Genomic DNA, 24356 nt, shown 5'->3' with positions numbered 1-24356 from the left:
TCACCAGTGAATGTCAATGAGAGCCAATTTTCCACCTGGAGGAATTGAATTATCCACCTTTGCTTCTTATGCACTTCTGTGTCAGAGGTTATTTTGTCAGACCACCATCCTGCTTCCATCTGTCACACACAAAATGTGATGGAATATGGTCAGGAAGTTTCAGCCTCTACTACCACACTTTCAACATCTGTCTCTGTCACCATGGGCCAACACAATAAAGCAGGAGGCATTATTTTTGGAGCATCTCTTGTAAAATATATAATATAGTTTATGTATGTAAGTAACAAAACATTTCAATTTTTAATTTTTAAAAAGGGGGCGGGGGGTGGGGAACCATAAAACTAGTAAGATATTTGATTTCATTTCTGTGAAATCAATGCACAACTCTGTTTTTATAGTAGTGGTTGCAATTCCTAGTGAGTTCTCAAGGTGTTAGTGAGAGACTTTTGATGAAATTTCATTCATTCTGTGCTTCATCCTTGATAACTGTTGTTCACAAATTTATGTACAATCAGAGAGCAATGACATGAATAAGATGGGGTGGTGAAGCAAGGAATGTTTGTCTCTGCTAAGAGAGGTCTCACAGAAGTCTGATGAAGAGACAGGATCAATGTTTGAGTTAAATATGTGATTGTAACTCTACACATTACATTTAAAAATTTGCAGGTAATTTATTTATGGGAACTGAAAATAGGGTCATGAGTACACAAAAGAAAAAGAAGAAAAGAAAAGAAGAGAAAAGAAGAGAAAAGAAAAGATAAGAAAAGAAAGAAAAGAAAAGAAAAGAAAAGAAAAGAAAAGAAAAGAAAAGAAAAGAAAAGAAAAGAAAAGAAAAGAAAAGAAAAGAAAAGAAAAGAAAAGAAAAGAAAAGAAAAGAAAAGAAAAGAAAAGAAAAGAAAAGAAAAGAAAAGAAAAGAAAAGAAAAGAAAAGAAAAGAAAAGAAAAGAAGATTCTTTTCATCAGTCTTGAAATATAGTCTCAAATTCCTTTATCAAAACAGAAAGCATGGCTGCCTGTTTTTCACTGTTTGCAGTACTGTTTTTGGCTAAAGTATCAAATAGTATAAAATTATTTGCCATAACCTGACTTACCTGTACACTGAGCTCCTGGTTTCAGTCACCATGATGTTAGTGGCAGATCTATGTGTGGTTGTTTCTAGGTGAGCACCTAGGGCCAGACCAGGCAGGTAGGTTAAGAAGACTAATCACCATGGTGGTGAGGGGCAGAGGCTGGGCCTCTTGACAGGCTGCGCCAGATTGCATGTTGTCCACAGTCCATGGGTTGGACATGCCTGGTCTAGCTGGAAAAATCCTGAAGGACAGAAACATAATGTGTTGGTGCGTATATCAGAAAACTCACTTTGCTTAATGGTGAAAGGATGTATGGACAGGCACTTAATAAACATAACTGCGAGCCTTGATCTCAACTGACTGTTGTTTAGTTACTGAATAGAAGATGTGTTGTGGATTTTGTGACTGGACAATGAAATAGAATGAAACATTGGTTCTGTTTGTACATACTTTCAGTAAAGAATAAACATCATGAAGCTTGCTTTTCTCTGACACTCAGATAACTTTTCTATCACTGCAAAAATGTTCCTGGAAATCATAGAATGTGAAAAGAAGCCTACATTGATGCTGTACATAAGCAGCCTCTTGATAGCAGTTGAGGACTCAGAACTCGTAAAAATTGACTCAGCAGATCATTTTGGTATCCCCTAAATTCCCAGACATTTAGGCATGGTTGTAGACATTTCTTTAGGCGCTTCACTGAATCTGGATGAAAAATAATATTTCAAGAATTACTTCAAAGTAAGCATTTTTTAAAATGCATGTCTGACATATGTTGCCAAAAACAAAGGCAACTTTTTTAACATAATAGCGGATAATGTTGACTACCTAAATTTGAACTGAAATATATATAATTTATTAATCATTTATATGTAATATTAATCATGTACAAAATGCTATAATGGAATTTTTTAAGATTCTGCTGCACTAACTGCACAATGGAATGTTTTTGTTTGTGTGTTTTTGAGAAGGTCTGAAAGATTTAAGTTACTTTCCACCATGATAACAAAAACTAGTTAGGATTTTTAGAAAGTTACAAGCAGTCACACAAGAAAATAGGCACACAATAGAAGCAGGCAAAAATAAGGAAGATGTAATTGAAGAATTTATGATAAATTTTATTTTTTATTTAATTCAGAACATGAAATGAATTATACTAATATGTTGTGCCAATAACAGTGGACGCTTCCGTAGAATATAAGTGGGGAAGACTCTTTTCTTTAAAAAGATCAACATTTTAAAGAATTATTTTTAAAGAATTTAAATTATTAGTTGTGAATAGAGAGGAGGAAATACTCATAGAAATAATAGCTAGGGCACTAGTTACTGGTCACAGGTTAAGTGGCTTTTAAAGGGTTTTATTAAACAAATCTATAAAATTTTAAAGATCTATATGTTTGCAGTCTTTTACTGAACTGTTTTTAAAAGAGAAGATTCAAAACTCACTAGAAGTATGCCTGTTCATTGAAATGAAATTCTGTAGCTATTACTTCTGGACCGTGCATCCAAAAAAAGTTGTGAAAAATTCTGTCTCATTCTTAAAAAAATGAAAATAAGAATATATCAAATTTTGTAGTATATTATGCAACTTTTACATGAATATTGGATTAACTTTAAAAGATAATCATTGCATCCCTCAGTTTTCCTCCCTGATTTTGAATAAAACCAAACCTAGATAAAAGCTTGGTCCAAATGATAGAATTTTTTCTTCTCAAGACCAGTTGAAGCTAAATTTTATCAAACATTTCTATATATACAACTGAACAAGGCAAGGAAAAATATTTTAAAACTCCTACACAATTTTTTTAGTTTCATGTCTTAGTGATTACAGTCTTCACAGATGCATATATTTGATTTTAGGAGGCATAATATGAGTAATTAATGATAACTCAGAAGTTGTCAACTAGTTAAGAAAATGCATAGGAAAGCAAATACATTTAAGAAAAGTCAGAATAAAATTAGTACTGTGGCAGTATTTGTTTTCCTGATGCTGGTTTTTTACATCCTATGAATTAAACTTATGCCCTTCCTCGTTCCTACTTTTTATAGGAATAATCCTTGGTCAATAGAAAATATATTTGCAATGCATACTGCACTTGCACAGGTTTTTATTCTGTTCAGATACAATCTACATACAACGTATCTGTTTTTTCCAATAGCTACTGGAATATATAATCGCTCATAAACAATGTTATGTTGTTTTTTTTTTTTTTTTTTTCTTCATTAGGGGCTGATGTTATCAATTTTGATGGCCACGTAGTGCTACCATACAGATTCAGGAACAAGAAAATGAAAACATTGAAAGATGTCATCTCTCTGAAATTTAAGACCTCTGAAAGTGAAGGTGTAATTTTCCATGGAGAAGGACAACAAGAGACTATATCACCTTGGAACTCAAGAAAGCCAAACTTTTTCTAAATTTAAATTTAGGTAATTTTTTTTTTTTTTTTTTTTTGGTATGCTTTTGTGTCCTTTTTAACACTTGTTCTGGTTTCAGCTGAAATAAAGATGTCCTGGCTTTTGCTTAGTCATGGGAGCATGTCCATGGCCAAGCCAGGACAGGCCACTTAGTGGGAAAAAGAAGTCACCACTATACGCATGACTGCAAGGGGAGGGTGGAGCCAGGACAGGTGGCCAGAATTAGGCCAAGGGTTATTCTATAAAATATGACATGCAGAAGGTTATGACTACTACCCTCTGCTGATCTTCCACAGATGGGGAGGAAACTGCATCCCATAGTCTGAGGGGAATGAAGAAAGTCTTCAAGGCCTTGGGACAGTTGGTGAAAGGGTCTGGGGCACAAGTTATTTTCTCTTCCCTCCCTTCGTTTTCAGGTGATGACATGGGATGGAATAGAAGGATCCAGTCCATAAATGCCTGGCTACAAGACTGATGCTATAGGCAGGGCTTTGAGTTCTTTGATCATGGCTGGTTTTATAAGACACCAGACCTGACAGTAATACATGGAAAAGGTTTATTTCACAGTAGCAAAAGGGTTCTGGAACAGGAATTAGCAGGGCTCATCCAAAGACCTGTAAACTAAGTTTGAAGGGGGATGGGGATGTAGATTGACTTGGACTGGTGGAGAAGTGCTCTAGTATTGATGAAGGCCAGGACATGGGACAGACACCCCTTGAGGGTTGCTGGGCATTGGTTGGTATGGGGTAAGAACTTGCATTGCTGGCAGGCCACAGGTCAGCAGGGAGTTGTATTTATTGCTGTGGATTGGTCAGTAGGTAGAGAGTAATTGCACTGTGGCTGTATAAAGTATGCATTTATATATTTATAGTTGCATTTCTTCCCATTTTCCTCTTCTTTCTTAGTGTATAGTTTTTATCTCAACCTGCAATTCCTGTTTGGTTTTTTTTTTTTTTTTTTCCCAATTCTCTCCCTCATTCCATCTGGGATGGAAAGGGGGAGTCTGGAGAGAGTGAATGGCTGTGTGATGTTTAGCTACGCGACAAGTTAAACCGCAGTTCTCAAAAGAACTTATATCCTTCTTTTTCTTCAGATATGGCAGGCCACATAATTTAATTTTGTGAAAATATTCATCATTCCTTTTATGTTGTTCTTTTTTACTTCCTGTCCTATGTCCCCCCACTTTGTGTGAGATAACATGAAAGTAAAATCAAAATGAAGATCAACAATATATTATTATTAGAAACTTGTTGGAAAGGATTGGTAGGGGATTGGGAGAACTGTATTTGCCTCAGCTATAATTTCATCTTCAGAAACTTGCAAAATTGTTGAGATTGGAAGGACTTCTAGAGGTCATCTCGTCCATCCCCCAGCTCAAGCAGAATCAGCTAGAGCAGGTTGCCCATAAGTACATCCAGAGCTTCAAGTATCCAGAGCTTCAAATATCTTCAAGAGTGGAAATTGTCATTATCTCATTTTAAGAACACAATCAAGTGGCTGTGTGAAAGAAAGATGCTGTTTTTAATGCTAGGGGAATAAGGATCACTCTTAAAAATCTGCAGCAAAAAAAGATTACTGTATGGGAAGCTACAGGCCACATGAGGTTCAGTAACCTTCCTACAAAGAAACAGAGCTTGAAGATAGGCAGGGAGAAGGTCCTGTTTGTTTTTTTTTAAGCTATACTATGAAGCACTGGACCCACTGAAGCTGGTGAAAATTCTCGGAAGGATCAATAACCTTCAGCAAAAAAGCAGTAAAGATCATTTGTAGGAAAATACTGTATTAAGCCATGGCAGTGTGATTTGCTAGAATGTGTTGTCAACTTGCACATCTTTACTGATTTTCAGGCATGCTCCAGGAATGCATTGTCTTCTCATGTATTTAAAACATAGAAGAATACACTGAGTTATTGGGCAGTGCAGCGATTTTTAAAACTTCTTGGTGAATTTGTCATTTGCTGCTTCACTTGAGATATATACTACCTACCTTTCTGGCTTACTTATGTCAGCCAGACTGCAGTGAAATATGACCTCTGATGAGCACAGCTACCCAGGCAAAAGTTTCCAGAAAGCACAGCAGTAAGCTGCAAAACTGTATTTACGTTAACTTTAATTGCCTCCCAGAAAAACTGCAGAATCACAGATGGCCAGGGTTGGAAGGGACCTCAAGGATCATGAGTCTCCAACCCCCCTGCCATGTGCACAGCCACCAACCTCCACATTTAATGCTAGACCAGGCTGCCCAGGGCCCCATCCAACCTGGCCTTGAACACCTCCAGGGACGGGGCATCCACAGCCTCTCTTGGCAGCTGTTCCAGCACCTCACCACTCTCTCTGTAAAGAACTTCCCCCTGACATCCAACCTAAATCTTCCCTCTCTCAACTTAAACCCATTTTCCCTTGTCCTGCTGTTGTCTACTCTTTCAAAGAAATGACTCCCCTCCAGTTTGTAGGCTCCCTTTAGGTACTGAAAGGCTGCAGTGAGGTCACCCTGCAGCCTTCTTTTCTCCAGACTGAAGAAGCCCAGCTCCCTCAGACTATCTTGGTAGGGAAGGTGCTCCAGTCCCATGATCATCTCTGTGGTCGTCCTCTGGACCCTCTCCATCAGTTCTGTCTTTCTTGTACTGGAGGCTCCAGATCTGGACACAGTACTCCAGATGGGTCCCCACAAGAGCAGAGTGGAGAGGGACAATCACCTCCCTGTCCCTGCTGACCACCCCTTTTCTGATGGAGCCCTGTATACCATTTGCTTTCTGAGCTGCAAGAGCACTGCTGGCTCATGTTAAGTTTATCATCCATCAGGACGCCCAGGTCCTTCTCTGCAGGACTGCTCTCAAGGACTGCTCCTTTTACCTCATCTAGTGAAATGTGTCCCTACCCAGGGTGACACTTAGTAGAATGAAAAGGCTCTCACTGTGAGGGTGCTCAAACGTGGAACAGGTGACAGAGATACAGAGGATCTCAATCCTCCCCAGATTAACCAGATATAAGTAAGCTTCACTGAATCTAACCTAAAGAACCAACAACCAATGCTTGCAAGTTGTATTCCGTTCAGAGGCTTTCCTCAGAAAACGAGTCAAAGAAGAGAAGCTATGAAGCAGCGGTGAAGGGACAGCTGTCCCACTTACCCCATTAGTCCAGTGGACAGTTCAATGGTACAATTTTCTGCACCTATACAAGGCATAGAAAAAAATGTAAGAAGTACCCAAGCAAAAGGGGTGCGTTGAGATCCTCTGGTACCATGGCAACACTGATGTCACCAAAAACAACACAACTAACTCAGTTTTCTTTAGTTCAGTAACAGTCTGTATGATTGTTTGCAATTTAGTCTTCATAGGAAACAGAATCACCGCTTTTCTCTCTACCTGAAGAGAATGTACACAGGGGTAAAGTGATGGGGGGACAGACACACTTATACATGCATCACTAAGCAAGAGCATCCGTAAATAAAAGCATGCTACATAAATGCCAGCTGTGGCTAAACAAATAGAATCATAGAATCACTCAGGTTGGAAAAGACATTCAAGATCACTGAGTCCAACGACCTAACCTTACTACCCTAACAAGCCTCTGCTAAATCATCTATCTGAGCAGCACATCCAAATGGTTTTTAAACACATCCAGGGATGCGATCTTTTAGGTAACAAAGAACTTTTTTATAGCTATAGTTTTATAAAGTTATTCTCTCAAGTTGTTCAATATACTTAGAACCAAAAGGGCAACTATGTACCATGAGAAATAAAGAAAACAAGGAGAGAGAAAACGAAGGAAGAAAGGAAGTAAGAACATGTTTATATTGAAAGAATTAAAAATCCACTACTTCAAGTTTCTGAAAAAGAAAAATAGAGATGTTACCATGCAAGGAATTAAGCAATAATTCTTTTTCCAGCAACCAATACAGAAATATGAAGTTCTGTTCGGAAAAATAAATGCTGAAAACAATTAATAATGTAAAAAAAATATTTATTTTCAGAACTTGCTAATTACATACATTCTTCTAAAAGTTTGAGGTTCCTTTATTAAAATAATTTTCTAATCTAGAAGTTATATAAGCACTTATGTGAAAAGGAAAGATTTATAGATTTCTCATGCAAAGGCTGCTCTGAAAGCAATGCCTTCTATTTTATTTTGTTGGCCCATGATATCAGAGGTAGATATCAGTAGTATAACAGTAGAGATTGAACGTTCCCACCAGTATCCCACTAGATTTTGTTGCCATGATGGCAGCATAGTGGCAGTCTGTGAAAATTATATCTGACACAGAAGTGCACATGAAACAAAGATATAACTGAATTCCTCCATGTGGAAAAAACAGCATCCATTGACATTCTTCAATACTTGATGAACATTCACAGAGATTTAACGGTCAGTGTTAGCATAGTGTGTTAGGTGGTGTGTTTCAGCAGTGGTGACAGTAATAGTGGATCAAATCTGCTGCTCCAGGCTTTTTTTTTTTTTTTTTAAACAATACGCGCAGCATACAAGCCCTTCTTCAATCACCACCAAAAATGCATAGCTAGTCATGGTGACTACATTGAAAAATAATCTTCTGTAGCTTAGAACTTATTCTATTTAAATGGAAACTATATTATATAAGATTATGATGATACAATTTGATAAATGGGAAGCATTACTTTCAGAGCAAAGAAAATTTTTAAGGGAATGTATTTAAATCTTATTTAATTTATTGTGACGTTCTAAAAGATAAACAAAGTCCAAGTGTCCCATAAAAAAAAAAATTAGTATTTCTAAATCAATTTTTCTGAAGGAGGGCCACAAAGATGATCAGAGGGATGGAACACGTCCCCTGTGAGGACAGGCTAAGGGAGTTGGGCTTGTTCAGCCTGGAGAAAAGAAGGCTGCAGGGTGACCTCTTAGCAGCATTCCGGTACCTAAAGAGAGTCTACAAAGAGGAGGGGAGTCAACTCTTTGAAAGGGTAGATAATGGCAGGACGAGGGGAAATGGTTTGAAGTTGAGGGAGGGAAGATTTAAGTTGGATGTCAGGGGGAAGTTCTTTACAGAGAGAGTGGTGAGGTGTTGGAACAGCTGCCTAGAGGGGTTGTGGATGCCCCATCTCTGAATGTGTTCAAGGCCAGATTTTATGAGGCCCTGGGTAGCCCGGTCTAGCATTAAATGGGGAGGTTGGTGGCCCTGCATGTGCAGGGAGGTTGGCGATCCACAATCCTTGAGGTCCCTTCCAACCCTGGCCATTCAGTGATTCTGTTATAACATCTGTACATTCATTGATTATACAGTATTCCATCAAAAAACCTTAAAAAATCTTTTAAAAATGAACTAGCAATACATACTCTTCTAAAGGAAATGCTGAATGATTTAAAAAAGTGTTCAAGTGTAATTGAAAAATGTTTGAGTATGCAACTGAACATTTTGGTGGGATATGTATGCATGTAAAATAGATCTTTTTTAAATCTGACTTTGATTATGCATCCACTGATGCATAACAAATGTACTTGTATGGGATAGACATTGCTGTTGCAGATCACAAACCTGTGGTGCCTGAGAATATCCACCAGTAACTTCACTACAGCTAGACATTTAAAAATAATGGACTGCTCAATTTGCTGTGGTTTCAAGAAGTTGATACAAAAATAAAACATTTTTTGTATCAGACTAAATATATGTTAAAAGAATGAAAAATATATGTTAAATTTTAATATTTCTTTTAAAAATTGTACCATTCTTAGGTGCCGAGTTGATGACAGGGCCTGCTGGGCTGCTGTGTGTGTCTGGGGTGCCCTGTGCTGGACAGCCAGAACCAAAATAGACCCATACCTATTACTGTTAACCACTAGAGATAAGAAATTAGCTGAAGTCTGTTCTCACTTACTTTCATACCAGAATAACAAACACTTGCAAAGAAACAATCACAACTATTTCTTCCTGGGGAGTAGGTAAACAACCCACACTTTAAATACTTATAAAAAAAAAAAAAAAGTTATTTTTGATCCTAAATCTGCAAAACTCTACTGTTTGAGGAGTACCATGGAGCAAATGAGGAAAATCACCACTTTTTATGATCTTCAAGATAAGAAGTCCCCTCTATGTGAAAACAAATAAGAAAAATAAAATTAAAAAAAAAAAAAACATGCTAGAGAGTACATTAGAAAAGAATTAAGCTTTCAAACAGAGCATGTTTTCAAAGAGATCTTCAAATGCTTTCACAGTTCATTTCCCTCACTCTCCATTGTTTTAATACAAGTACTGAGACATGCACCTGTAATATCAGAAAAAGTAAATACCAAGCTATGCTTGCAGATGTTGAACTGTGACTATGCTGGCTGAAGATCAATTACATAGAAATTGTAGAAATATCCAGAATAAAAATATCTAAAGAGAAACAGAGAAAAAGAGGGTTGGATGCTTCGGATAACTCTTAAGTGTTCTATTCACTGTCACAAACAAAGCTACTAAGTTTACAGTGACTGCTGATAATTTTCTCACATCTGTGATTCTTTTTTTCTCCAAAATGAAAAACAATTTTAATTACAATGATTTAATACAGTTGCTACAAATATGAGAACATGATTAGACAAAACATATGCTTCAAAATGTTTCTTCCTATCTATCATTTAATATTTTTATGCAGTTCCATCACTTCTATGGTCATAGAAGTCCATCTTTTCATTAAGACAGTTTAGTGAACATTATTATTATGAGTAATAAAATATTATGAGAGGTTGGCAAAGAACCATTTACATGGATTATGAGACCACATAAGTATCTTCACAATTTAGGTGGAAAAAAAAAGTGTAAAAGAATAAATATGTATTCATATGTTTACATACATATGGACATATAGTTCATTCAGCATAGGGAGTTCCAGTGGCCATCAAGACACTTCATCAGTTTTTTGATCGTGAAGGTTTGTTTGTTTGTGAGCATAGGCTGATGAAACAAAATGTCCAGTATATCTATCTAGTGGCACTGGACAAAAGAAAATTGGTTAGGTTCCACACAAGTTAAATAGTGGCTTTCTTATCTACTTTAAATATTCCCTGTGATATTTTGATGTAATATATAGTTTTGGAGAGAATGGAGTTTCTGTGAAGTACATATGGCAACCATAGGAGAGAGTGATGGAGATATGAATAGTTGGTAGCAATAGCATGACAATGGCAAAGGAAATTACAAGTATCACAGAAATTTTTCTAATGATGAATACAGCTGATGAATGTGGAATTAATAGTGAAGAGGAACAATGGTTTCACTTAAAGTCACTACAGGCAAATAGGATTAACTTGTCAAAATCTGTTCAAGCTCTAATTTTTAGCACTTCAATATTTTCAAAACAGTTATTGTAAATATTCCTTTCAAATGCTTATGGCTTAAGCCTTAACAGCATCTCCAAGTCTAATTTTTTTTTCTCTTGTAAATATTCACATGACCAAGATTTTGTTCACTGTACTATCTAAGGAGTAAATAATCTCCATAAAAAAATGTTCATTTCTTCATAAAATGATAAGGTCTGACTTGTTTATTTTTCTTCTTTTCTCTCCTTCCTTAAAAAGAAATCAGTCATACATCAGAATACTCTAACAGTAACATTTGACATAGCAAGATAGAACTAGTCCATGAGCAAAGGTATCAGTGACTCCATTCCACTCATGCCATAAGATTTCAGCACCCAGAAGTCCTCAGAAGATTATCTTAAAAAGTGCTGTCAAAGACTGTTCAATAGGAATGCTACTGTTTTTTTTGTTGTTGTTTGTTTGTTTGTTTGTTTGTTTTGTATGCATTAGTCTGCTGCAGTATTGTGATTGAAGGAACTATTCGTATGGCAATGATTCTGCAGGAGCTTATTATGAACTTCAAAAATCAGTGATAAAATACAATATATATTGTAGTTGTCATAGGCTCCAGATGCCTTGAATTTGCTGATTGTCTAAAAAATTCATAAATGGGAACATGACGAGAGACATCTATCTATCATGTCTCTTTACTCTCTGTCTCAAAAAGAGCTTGAATATAAATATTCCATCAGCTTTGCATTAATGAATTCAGTGGATACTTTGCCTTCTGTAACATTACTTTCTTTCCTATGACTTGCTTTTTGATAAATTTTTCCTATGGCTTGCTTTCTGATAAATTATGTCACTGCAAATGTAAAGATCCTTTCTCCTCTTTTGAGTGTATTAAATATATTATATGTACCTGAAACTCTACAAAGGGGATGGGGAGCAAAATGCCTCCTATACTGTCAGAAAAGAGCAAGTCTGACACTGCCTTATGACACTAAATATGGACAAGTCTCTGGAGCTGGACAACATGTATCTCAGAGTCCTGAACTAACTGACTGATGTGGTTGCCAAGCTACTCTAAATCATTTCTGAATATTCATGGCTGTCAGGTGAAGGTCCTGGCAAGTGGAAAAAGGAATCATCACTCCCATTTTTAATAAAGGGAGAAAGGAAAATCTGGGAGACTATCGACCAGTGAGCCTTACCTGTGCCAGGGAAGATCACAGAGCAGAACCTCCATGAATCTACTCTAAGGCATGTGCAAGAAAGGGGAGGGGGGTGATTCAAGAATGCCAACACAGCTTCATCAAGGATAGACTATGCCTGACCATAGAAGTGCTCAGGTTGGAAAAGACCTCAGAGACCATCAAGTCCAACCACAACCTAACCAAACTTACCCTAATTCTAACAACCCTCTGCTAAATAATGTCTCTGAGCACAGTAAACAAATGGTTTTTAAACACATTCAGGAAAGGTGACTCAACCCTGCCTCTGGGGAGCCTATTCCAGTGCTTAACAACCCTTTCTGTAAAGAAGCTTTTCCTGATATCCAGCTTAAACTTACTCTGGCACAACTTGAGACCATTTTCCGTCATCCTGTCACCAGTGAGAAGAAACCAACCCTGCACTTGCTGTAAGCACCTGTCAGGTACTGGAAGAGAGTAATAAGGTCTCTCTTCAGACTCCTTTTCCCCAGACTAAACAGCCCAATTCCTTCAGTCGCTCCTCATACGGCATATTTTCCAAGCCCTTCACAAGCCTTGCAGCCCTTCTTTGGACCTGCTCGCACCCCATGTCCTTTCTGTATTGAGGTGCCCAAAACTGAACACAGTACTCGAGGTGAGGCCTCACCAGTGCTGAGTACAGGGGCCAAATTACTTCCCTAGTCCTGCTCACCACACCATTCCTGATCCAAGCCAGGATGCCACTGGCCTTCTTGGCCACCTGGGCACACTGCTGGCTCGTATTCAGCTGACTGTCCATCAATATACCAGGGTCCCTTTCTGACAGGCAACTTTTCAGCCACTTCTTCCCAAGCCTATAGGGTTGCCTGGGGTTGTTGTGACCAAAATGCAGGACCTGACACTTGACACTATTGAATCTCACACGGTTCACCTTGGCCCATCAATCCAGTCTATCCAGGACCTTCTGTAGCACCTTTCTCCCCTCTGGCAGATCAACACTCCCTCTCAATTTGGTGTAGACTGCAAACTTACTGAGGGTGCACTCAATCCCCTCATCAAGATTGTTAATAAAGATGTTAAATAGAAGCGGCCCCTGTACTGAACCCTGGGGGACACTGCTCATGACCAGCCGCCAACTACATTCAACTCCATTGATCACAATTCTTTGGGCTTGGCCATCCAGCCAGTGTTTCACCCAGCAGAGCATACATCTATTCAAGCTATGGGCAGCCACCTTCTCCATGAGAATGTTGTGAGGGACAGTGTCAAAGTCTTTACTGAAGTCCGGGTAGATCACATCGACAGCCTTACCTTCATCCACTAAATGGCTCACCTTGTCATAGAATGAAATCAGGTTTGCCAAACATGATCTACCATTTGTAAACCCATACTTACTAGGCCTGATCCCTTGGTTGACTTTTAATTGGTCCATTATGTCTCCTGAGATTATCTGTTCCATAATCTTCCCTGGTACTGAGGCGAGACTGATAGACCTGGAGCTACCAGGATCATCTTTCCGTCCTTTTTGAAGATGGGTGTCACATTTGCCAGTCTCCAGTCCACTGTGACGTCCCCGGTTAGCCAGGACTGCTGAAGGATGATGAAGAGTGGCTTGGAAACCACATCCACTAACTCCTTCAGCACTCTAGATGCAATCCATCTGACTCCATGGACTTTTGAGCATTCAGCTTCTGGAGCAAGTCCAAAACCATCTCATCATGGATTATGCAGGGCCTATTCTGTTCCCCATCCCTATCTACCAGTGCAGGAGGCTGTGTTCCCAGGGAGTAACAAGTCTTACTATTAAAGACTGAGGCAAAGAAAGCACTTAATACCTCAGCTTTATCCTGATCCTTGGTCACCATGTTGCCCTCGGTGTCCAACAAGTCATGGAGGTTCTCTCTAGCCCTCCTCTTGCTGTTGATATATTTATAGAAATATTTATTGTTGTCTTTTATCTTAATGACCAAGCTCAGTTCTAACTGGGCTTTGGTTTTTCTAATTTTCTCTCTGCACAGCTTCACTACATATCTGTAATCGCCTGGAACAGCTTGAAAAGCGGGCTCATGTAAAATCAAATGAGATTCATCAAACCAAAATGTAAGGTGTTGCCACTTGGGTTGGAGCAATCTCAGATATGTGAACAGACTGGGAGAAGTACTCAATGAGAGCAGCTCTGTCAAGTAGAACTTGGGGGTCCTAGTGGATAAAGAGCTGGATGTGAGCCAGCATTGTGCACTTGCAATTTGGAAGGCCAACAGTATACTGGACTGCCTCAAAAGAAGGGCAGCCAACTGGGTAACAGGAAGAAGTTGTCCCCCTCAGTTCTGTTTTTGTGAAGTCACACCTGAAATACTGTGCCCAGGTCTTAGGCCCTGAAGACAATAAAGATGTGGAGCTGTTGGAATCAGTCCAGAGGGCAGCCACAAAGATGATCAGAGGGCTGGAGCACCTCTCCCGTGAGGTTCAGGAAGTTGGGCTTGTTTATACTGGAGAGGAGGATTGTTTTTCTGGGGAGACCTCATTGCGACCTTCCAATACTTCAGAGGAGTTTATGAACTGGCAGAAAACCAACTTTTTTCATGGTCTATTAGTGAGAACGGGCAAGAATGGTTTTAAATTAAAAGAAAGGAGATTTAGGTTAGATGATAGGAGGAAATTTTTTATTCACTGTGGTAAAGGACTGGAAAAGGTTGCCCAGAGAAGATGCAGATGCTTTTTCCCTAGAGGCATTCAGTGCCAGTCTGGATCAGGCCCTGGGCAACCTGATCTAGTGGTTGATAACTATGTTCATGTGAGGGCATTGGAACTACATGATATTTAAAATCCCTTCCAACATAAGTCATTCTATGATTTTAAAATGAAAGCTACAACTCCCGTTGACTACAGTATATTTTTTTTTAATGTTAAATATTTTGTTTGCTTCTCTTCCCACACAGTTAAAATCTTTTCTAAATTTGACATCAGCACTTATTCACAGAGAGAAATGTAAAGAACATTTTCAATCTTACTGTAGAGGGAGCCTTTAATTTATTTATTTATTTATTTATTTATTTATTTATTTTTGTGACTTCCAAGAGATCTATTAGAAAGTAACGTCACAGATCTCATCTGCAGTTTCAAACATAGAAAAATCTCAAAGCAAGAAGGCAAGCAAATAATTAAATGAATAAGAGCACCTTGAAAGGAAATATTTTGTAATTTTACAAACTTCTCTAGGGAATAGATGTCATCTCTAATTCTCTTTTAAAGTTGAACCTTTTTCTTAATTCACATTGCTGTGTAAGGAAGAATGTGGTTTCCATTTCTGACACACAAAAAATAATGTGTATTTTATCAGCATACTCAAGAAAAATAAGAACAAATCAATATGGCAATTAATGACCACGTATTTCAATATGTGGTTTAATGAGAGTTCTTAATACTCTGAGACTAATAACCAGATTGCTGTATTGTGCAATGAAATATTTTTTTAAGCACTAAGTTTATGACTTTCCAATTAAACCTTTACTATGAGAAAATGTGCAAGTTCTACATCTGAAATATGTTCTCAAATATTCTCTAAATAAAAGACTGCATTCAATATAAACCTACAAACTTGAAGAAAAATATATGATTGTAAGGTATTAAGCAACCTTTTGCTTTAGGTAATGTTTCAAAAAATTTTCACAAATTGGATTAGATGCCCATGTTTTAATCAGGCTTAAAAAATTGCTACTTATCTATACAGTCAGTTTCTTCACTGACAGCAGGATTAATCTGCAAATCTCACTGGTTAATGACAATGCTTCAATATACAATACTAATTATAGGGCTAAAAACTTTGCTCCTGCTGAATTCCGTATCTATGGAACAATGTAACTTTACATAAGTTGCTCCAAATAATGCATTTGAAAACAAGTTTGGAACTCTCAAACATTATTCTGTTTTTCCAAGAAGTCATAAGACAGTGAACTTTTCTTCTCAACTGCGCTGCTGCTGTCTACTGGTTTCAGCATACTGACTCAAGGACAGCCTGATTCCTGCTTCTAAAATCTACACAGTATTTTAGGAGAGGTTTTTTTTGTTTCTTTGTTTTGTTTGTTTGGGAGGAGAAAGAAAAAAAAAGTTCCTATAGACATATAAATGTAAAACATTAATATTAATGTCATTAACAAAATACTGAAATAACTTATAATACTAGCAGTTCAATGCTTCTCTTCGAGGAAAACAAAAGGTTAGGTTTCCTACTTCAGTTGTCTGTGAAGACAAATTTTATCAGTATTTTTTTAGTTGATTCATTATTTCCTTGATAGATGTGTTTTATTTTTCTCCAGAAATATGCAGTCTTTCAAGCAGACAACTTTTCATCCAGTGACAGAAATAATTTTGTTAGCCAACTATGCTTTTCCTCACATTTAGTTTCAGACTCCAAATTCATCTTGTAACGTGCTTACAGTGCATAAGATATCAATTTAATTAAAAAAAAAAAAAAGGAAACAAAACAAAAACCTAAAACCTTTTGCTTGTAAATATTTTTGGCTAAAAAAAAACAAACAAAAAAAACAAACAAAAAAACCTACAACTTAAAAATATTTTCTTTTTTTTGTTGTTGTTTAAAAAAGTGTTGGATTAAAAAAAAAAAAAGTTGGTTTCTGTCTCCATATACTTGAATTTGTATAGTAGATATACTTAAATGTAAAAAAATGTAATCATGATGTGAAATCAACCATGTTATAGTGTTGGCTACACTTAAAACAGCATATAAAATATTTTAGTAGAGTGAAAGCACATAGCCAAGTCAAAGCAACAGAAATCACAAGATATTTTTGCTAGTTAATTAACATAATTGCTAGTTACCATGACAAAGTGTTTCAATAGGTCTTAAATCACTTGATGTCAATGGAAGAGTCTTCAAGATAGGTGCTTCTTAACTTGTTCTAACATTTTTTATTTTTTTTTTTAAGATAAATCTCAAGTATTTATTTCCCCTAAAACACCTACAAGAATACTGTACTAAATTTGCATAGAAATAGGACATCAGACATTTACAGTTTGCAGGCATGTGGACTTCACGTAAGCACCCACAGGATCAAATTCAAGGAATGGTATTTAGAAACTACACTTGCTTTTCTTAAAACTTGATCTGTTGTGCTCTTAACCACTTGCACCATTGCTCATCTCGTTTTTTTTTTTTAGAAGAGATTCTAAAGTTATACTCAAATATTAAAGGAAAAATCTCCGAAAAACATGTCATATTTAGACAAGGTGAGCTTCTTCAATTGAATTTTTACTTGTTTTATTTTTATCTTTGTCATCAGGCAATGAATTATGTCTTGTTTCCCTCTCAAGACCCAGCATGAAATGTATCTGAATGCTATCTTTTCCTCAACTGGTCTATTCAAGTCTTCTGCAAAAACAATTTTGAAGATCAAAAGTAGTGATTTCAAAGCACTCTTACTAATTCTAATGCTGTATTTCCTATAGAAGAGCTAACTAGAAACTCAGAATAAAGGATACAGTAAATATTAAATTAAGCTCCAGTTATTACAATTAGTAATCCTGGAATATCTTCATGCATTTTAGCAAAAAGCACTTGAGATTCAGATTTAATCTGAAATTCAAAGACAGTTTCTATTTAGATTTTTTTTTTTTAAAGGAATATAATGGAAAAACTTACAGTAGGAGCAGCCGTAGACCTCAATTCTTAACCCAATTTGGCCTTCTCCATTCCAATCTAAAGGAACTATACGTACATAGCGAGCAATGACTGGGTGTTGCAAATCATGTCGGACCACACTATCAGAGTCTGTGTTTCCAGGAAATGCCTAAGGGAAAGAATAAGAAAATTATTTTATTATTTCTATCTCATACACTGTAAAGATTCTGTTATGAAGGAAAATTTTAGGTAGTGAAGACCTCCGAGTGACTAGTTAGCACTTAAGTTTGGTTAAAATGTTTTCTTTGATACTGAGCAAATGAACAGTGGTTTTAAAAAGTTTTGTAGTGCTCACAACACAAACACTGTAGCACTGGAACCTCGTGCTTTCTCCACAATAGATACAGTAAATTCAGATAAGAGCTGCTGCTAGATAAGAAAGTATTTTGCATCACTGATCCATTGCTCAGTTACTAAAACATTTATAAAGATGTCCAAAAGGGTTGTTCTGTGACAAGATACCCATCCTCTAACAGATTACAAACAGCAGTCACTGTCTTGTAAACAGAAACACTGATATATCCTATTTCCTACAGCAGACCCTCCAATTTCTCAAATTTCCAGGAATACAAAGATCTTTCTTTATTTTTTATGTACTACCTTCTGGAAAATGAGCACACAGTTTCTCTCCTAACCATAGTTACCTCCCACAGCAAAATCAGCTCTTTTTTGACTTTGGAAGTCAAAAAAGTACAAAACACAGTACTCTGTCATGGTTTTATAATTTTGTTATCGGTATTCCACACCAAACATCATGTAAAGCACGGGTAATTAAAGAGTTAATACTCCAGTTCCGTGGACTGACAACTTTCTGGATGCCTGGTTCTCAGAAGAAAGGAAGAACTACACATCCCAGGGGACTTCATGTTCAGAGAGGAGGATAAGCCATGGGAGGGAGTCATGGGATCTTGCTCTCTGGCTCTCTTGCTCACTGCCTAGCAGTGTGTGGGTCTGCTCCCCAACCGTGTGCCTTCAGTTCAAAGTAGGCCTTTTAGTTTCGGACACTCTCTCTCTCTTATTTGATTTATTAGCCTCAATTTCAATTATATTATATTATATTGTGTTATCTTGCATTCCGATATCATGTTTAGTAAAATTAAGTTTTCCTCCTTAGATTGTTGCTGCTGTTCTGGTTTCTGGGCCCAGCTCCCATCTCCCTTCCCTTCCCCCTTTTCCGTCCTGTTTTTGGGCCAGGGGGCCTATGGGCTTGCTGCCCCCTGTCGAGGGCACACGTTGATCTAGATAACTCCGTGACAGACTCTCAAGTAAAATTTAAAAATGACTGAAGTAAATTCAGTGCTTCTTTTGTAATTTTGTACCTCTTGGTAAAAGATTTCATAGTACTCTGCTTAAAAGTAAATGATACCTATCTGTTAACATAACAGATTTTATTGTCTTTTCATCTCATGCACAAACCATTTGTTTTCTAATGGTAAATGTTAAAGATTGCCATTTAGTTATTTTCAGCATTTTCAGAGAAACATCATAAGTCTTCATGAGTAATTTTCAATAAAACGAGTATCTTGGAGCAGTAAACAAAGAAAGGTGATCTTTGCCACACAAATAAACCCACATAGAATCCTATAATACATTCAAGTACTGGAAATAAAAAGAAATGAAGAAACAACTAGGCTGTAAATGTATCTACTGCAAAATATAGTCATCAAAATTTTGTAAAGCCAAAAATTTAGGTTGACACTTTGCATATAGATACAGCACTAGATATTTCAGATGAGTATCCATCTTGTATACTGCACAGTAGATCTAGGTGTAGGTAAAGATTCACAGAACCCTTTCCTTGATGAGCTAAAAAAAAATAATGCATGTAATATTTTTTATAAGGTTGGTTGTTTGTACTGCTGCAATTATTGTGCTAAATAATGATGAAGACACTCGTGGCTTCATAGTAAAACTTGTTAGGTACAAAAATTAATGCCTGTGAAGCACTTCCATATTTGAGTGCTAAGCATTTATGAGAAATACAATAGTTCTGTATTCTGAGCTGAATAGCAGACAGACAACAACAAAAAGCACAGGCCGAACAAGAACTAAACAATCTATTGAATAACTGCCTACCATCTCAGATTTAATGCTGTTATGTCCTTGTTAGCAATGCCTCTGTACCATCAAAAACTATGGCAGAAAGTCACAGAGGTTCAAAGGACCGCTTTGCAACAAGCTCCTCGTATACTGCATGAACATTCTTTCATCCCTGCAGCACTCTCAGCTAAATCAGGATCGCCCCACAGAAATAATTCATTTTCACTGCTAACAGTCTTGCGAATTGGCCTACCACAGCTAGTACCATTTTCAAGACCTGCTGCTTTGTGCTGCCAATCAAGTTTCTTAGCTCCTCTCCCCCCTGCCCCAATGGCAGTCACACTTCATGATCTCTGCTTTCCATGCTGGAGCTGCAGCCAGTTGGACTTCGGTTTCTCAAGTCCCTTTCAGTCTCAGGAGGGAATAAAACAGCCAGAATGGAATGGATGCAATGCGGCTCTCTCTAGGACACCTGCTGCCTCAGAAGAGTTCACATCTACTGGACAGCTACAGAGCTCCTACAAAAGCATCACACACAAACAAGGAAGGAAAGAAAAACCCAGGACACTGTGCAGGGGTCCTACCTCTCACTAGGTGATACCTGTTCCGTGTACAGAGGATGGACATAAACTGCACCTCATCTGTTCCCCACTTCTTCTCCCCCGCTTCGTACAGGCACTTCAAGACATTAGGGGTGACAAAGTAAGGCTCATGGAGAAGACTGGGCGTACAGGAGATCTTAAATCCCTTGCAGCTAGAGCACTGCTGGCGCGTACTTGTCTAGATCACGGATATTTTCCAACAAGCACCTACCAGGCACGGCAACCCACAGCCAAAATCTCATTGCCCCTGCCAAGTAGCCAGCCTGTCGAGAGACCTCTCGTTAGAGACTTGCAAACAAGGCTAAAAGCATTATTTCCATTTCACAGGCTGGCTTCTCTTCACCATGCATCACCTGCTCAAGAATAGATTGGGAAGCACATTACTACGCACCTGAGCATCTTGCTGAGCATGGGCATCATCCACATACATTCCTTCATCTCTGTTTCCCTGCAAAGACACAAGGATAGAAGACTCAGTTCACCAGAGCATCTACTGGAAGCAACTCCTGAGAATTCCCCACTCATGAAAAGCTGCTGGGGATGGATAATGGAGTCCTTCAAAGGGAACACTAGCTTACAAATGAAATGCAGCTCAGATGTACTTTGGGCTTCCTTCTGAAACGAGCAGCAACCCACTTCACTGGGACATTTAAAGAAGAGCCCACAGCACTCATGCACACCCAGAGTCAGAGTTCCCTCCCCGGAGAGGCTGGGTTTGAGGAGCAGGTCATGGGACACACAGGGTGAGAAAAAGCCAGCCTGGAGCTCCTCACCACTGAGTGCAGAGCTGTGCCCGCAGCTCTGAACATTCACCCCCTTCTCCCCTCAGCTTGGCTCACCGTTGCGAGGGACACGAGGACCCTTCGAAACATGGGAGATGTGTCAGATACGATGCCATCCTCAAGGGAGCAGCCATATTCCAGCAAGAACACACACACAGCACCCGTTAGGAGCAGGGCCACCACCTGGGTGCTGCCCACAACATTTGCCAGCTGTAACCTAGCTAAGTACAGAACTGTGCCCAGGGCTCCCAGCAGCACTGCAGCACTCCAGCCATCATCATTAGTGCTACAGCCTCCAATTAAGAAGCGCAGACAGAAGGAAACTGACAAGAGAGCCTTTCGCACTCCTTACGAAGCTTGTAGTTCTCATTAATGCGACAAATCTCTCCATTGGTGCGAGAAGCCAGAATTTCCATTGGGCAACCTTCATCTGCTCCTGCTCCCTAGGGAATCACCAAGGCAAGACTTAAGATACCAGCACCTGCTTGTGACGTGCAACCAGGTTTCTTTAAGAGAGAGAAGACATGCATAACAAAGCAGTAAGTCCTTGGCCAGAACTTAAGCAATACAAAAGGAAGATTTCCAAACCTTCACAGCCCTCCTTAGTTCGTGCACATCATACATGGTGGTGGGAGTCATCACCCCAATGATCACCCTCTCAAAATTCCCACTCAGCTCCGACTTCAAGTCATCAATCAAATCCTAGAAGGCAAAGAGGAGAAAGGAGTTGGCAGAAGGGACGGCCTTTGAGGACAGAGGAACTGAGCTGTTCAGCACTCCTCTTCAGGCTCCAACCCTCCTTGCATCAACAACTGCTCTGAACTGAACAAGAACAAAACAACCTTGGTCAGGTGAAGTCTCTGCCGACCTTTCTCTTGTAGAGATTGGGTCGTTTTTCACTTTGCACCCAAGTGACACAACCACGTTCATGCATCTCTGCAGACCACCCACCCTGCCAGTAGTGCTCTTAGAGGTGATCAGAACTTGCTGACGCTGGGAAACATTTAGTTTGGTCAAGACGTCAGTGATGGCATCTTCATCCATGCCTGCAAGAAACAAATGGAAGCTAGTCAGGATGCTTGCACAAGGATCAGAAGTGCCCTCTGGTCTTGTGCCACCTCCAGTCCCTCACACAGCCGGCTCTCAACAGCTCCAGGACTACATCGATGCACACAAAGCTGCCAGGACCCAGGCCACCAGAGCAGCTGCATTTTGGGACACGAAGGGCAGTTCTGTTTCCACTTTCCAACAATTTTTAGGGCAGTTGTGCAGCAGAGCAGTGCAAGCAGCTATGCTTCCCTCTATCAAACCACCAGAGCAGCCATTCGCAGTGCTGGGGAAAAAATAAAAGTTGACCATGGAGGGAGATCAACTTAGCAAAGCCCTTCATGGCCTTCCTGAGAGCCTGCGCTTCTTGCTCAGCGCTGAAACTTGAGACCCCCTCGATTGTTGCCTAAGGCCACAAGAAAAGGATTTAGCAAAGGCAGACCGACACACGCAGAGTTGAACTGGAAAAAAAAAAGAAGACAAACATAAAAGATGTGAACACAGAGATAGTAAAACTCCACCCACACAACTGATGCTTCTCTCTCACTTCTGTCTCACACGGCAGCCTGTTCTAGTGGGACTTCCCAAGCATATCAGAAAGAAGCCACGGGGGCACAACTGCATGGAGAACATATCTCCATACTGCTGCCCACGGAGTACCTGGTTTCCAGTGAAACAAAAGCTGGACCACCCGGCATCTGTGTTCAGGCCCACCAGGCCTTCTTCCTAGCAGTTCTCCACGTCAATCATAAAGCAATGCGCTCCCATCATAGCCCTAGTCCTGACTTCTCTTGTAGCAGGTAAGGACCAGTATTCTGCACCATTCCTTTTGCTCTGCTCGGCACTGGGGAGGCTGCAGCTGGAGAACAGCGTCCAGCTCTGGGCTCCCAGTACAGGAGACAGCTGGACATGCTGGAAAGAGTCCAACGCAGGGCTACCAAGATGGTGAAGGGACTGGAACACCTCTGCCATGACAAGAGGCTGAGAGAGAGGGGGCTGCTCAGCCTGGAGAAGGGGAGCTCAGGGGGATCCCACCCACGGCTGTAGAAGTTCTGCACAGAAGTTTGTCCTGATATCCAACCTAAACTTACCCCATGCCTGTGTGTCCTGCGGAACCCCACAGATGTGACAGTGGGCTGCTTCTCAAAGGAAACCAGTGCTCGGCGTCGGGAGCGGTGGAGGAAGCAGCTGATCCTGCCAATAACGCTGCCATCGCGCGTCCCTCCCCGGGACTCCCACACCTTCCTCTCCCCAGCCCGGCTCGGCTCCTCGCAGGCTGCAGACACTGCTGAGGCACTCGCGCTCCAGGCCGTCATCTTCTTCCCGTGCCGCCGGACCGCTCTCTGCAGCGCTGCGCTGAGCTCCTGCTGCTGCACCAGAACCGCAGCTCCCGTGCTGACGGACGGCGGAGCTTCGTGCCGGCACCCACAGCACGCGGCCCCCGGGCTGCTGGCGGCACGGCAGGATGCTCCCGTCCCCGCCTCCCTCCCACCGCCCCTCGGCTCCGGCATCCTCCCGTTATCCGCCTGAGGAAACGAAGGCCCCGCACAGGGCTCTGGACGGGCTGACCGACGGCTGATGCCAACGGAACGACGTTCAACACCGCCACGCGCCGGTCCCGCACTTCGGTCACGACGACCCGAGGCATCTCTGCAGGCCGGGGGCAGAGCGGCTGGAAGGCCGCGCGGAGGAAAAGGATCCGGGGGCGCGGGCCCCGGGGCCCCGGAAGCGGAGCGGGCGCGCGGAGCGGGGCAGCGCCGCGGGCAGCCGGGCCGGGGCCACGCGGGACGCGCGCGATGATGACGCAATGACGGCGCGACCGCGGGCGCAAACGACCCCGCCGGGAGCGCCCGCCCCGTTCCGCGGGCCGACCAATAGGAGAGCGGGAGAGGCGGGGCCGAGCGCGGGCTCTCCGCCAATGGCGGCCGCGGGATTCCGTGCCGGGAAAGCGGCGCTCCGCCGCCCCGCGTCCCCGCCGCCGCCCGCCCCGCGCCTCGGGGCCCCGTCCGTCCCGCGTCAGAACGGAGCCGTCCTCCGGAGTCGGCGTCGCGGCGGGGCGCCGCCGGCTGAGAACCGGCGGCTGACTGCGAGCGGCGGGACGCCCGGTGTCCGGGAGCGGCTCCTGGCCGAGCCGGGCAGCCCCGAAAGAGAGGGACCGACCCCGCCGATCGAGACGCGTCGGAGCCCGGCAGAGTCGGGCGGCCGCCTTCGGTTCCGGCTCGGCTCGGCTCGAACGGTCAGCAGCGCCGTGCTGAG

General features: G+C 40.8%; 1 protein-coding gene across 14 annotated transcripts; it reads right to left on the bottom strand.

The window, feature by feature from the left end:
- Positions 1–995: 995 nt before the first annotated feature.
- LOC149914316 (annexin A4-like) lies at positions 996–23938 on the bottom strand. Of its 14 annotated transcripts, none has more exons than XR_016460464.1 (6): positions 23192–23938; positions 22005–23081; positions 21642–21755; positions 20663–20719; positions 17591–17738; positions 996–1311 (listed from the first exon to the last, which is right to left on the bottom strand). XR_016460464.1 is itself a non-coding variant. In XM_090127002.1 (6 exons), coding segments are annotated over exons 2-6 (414 nt in total). In that variant the 5' UTR covers positions 22098–23081; positions 23192–23931; the 3' UTR covers positions 996–1309. The 14 variants fall into 14 exon arrangements, 8 of the variants coding, with proteins under 8 accessions (XP_089983128.1, XP_089983123.1, XP_089983124.1 ...); XM_090127002.1 differs by having other exon boundaries at positions 23192–23931; XR_016460463.1 differs by lacking the exon at positions 996–1311 and adding an exon at positions 3915–6658.
- Between the last annotated feature and the right edge of the window lie 418 nt (positions 23939–24356).

Source organism: Phasianus colchicus, chromosome 30 (genome assembly GCF_987193195.1).
Source record: "Phasianus colchicus chromosome 30, bPhaCol1.hap1.1, whole genome shotgun sequence".
Lineage (NCBI taxonomy): Eukaryota > Metazoa > Chordata > Aves > Galliformes > Phasianidae > Phasianus > Phasianus colchicus.
Note: the sequence above shows the minus strand (reverse complement) of the source record. Positions and strands in the feature narration are given on the sequence as shown.

Coding starts and splice junctions, on each gene's coding strand:
- LOC149914316 (XM_090126995.1), bottom strand. CDS start 23,611: ATGCCGGAGCCGAGGGGCGGTGGGAGGGAGGCGGGGACGGGAGCATCC. Junction 23,082..23,191: donor GCAGGACACACAGGCATGGG/GTAAGTTTAGGT, acceptor CCTCTCTCTCAG/CCTCTTGTCATGGCAGAGGT.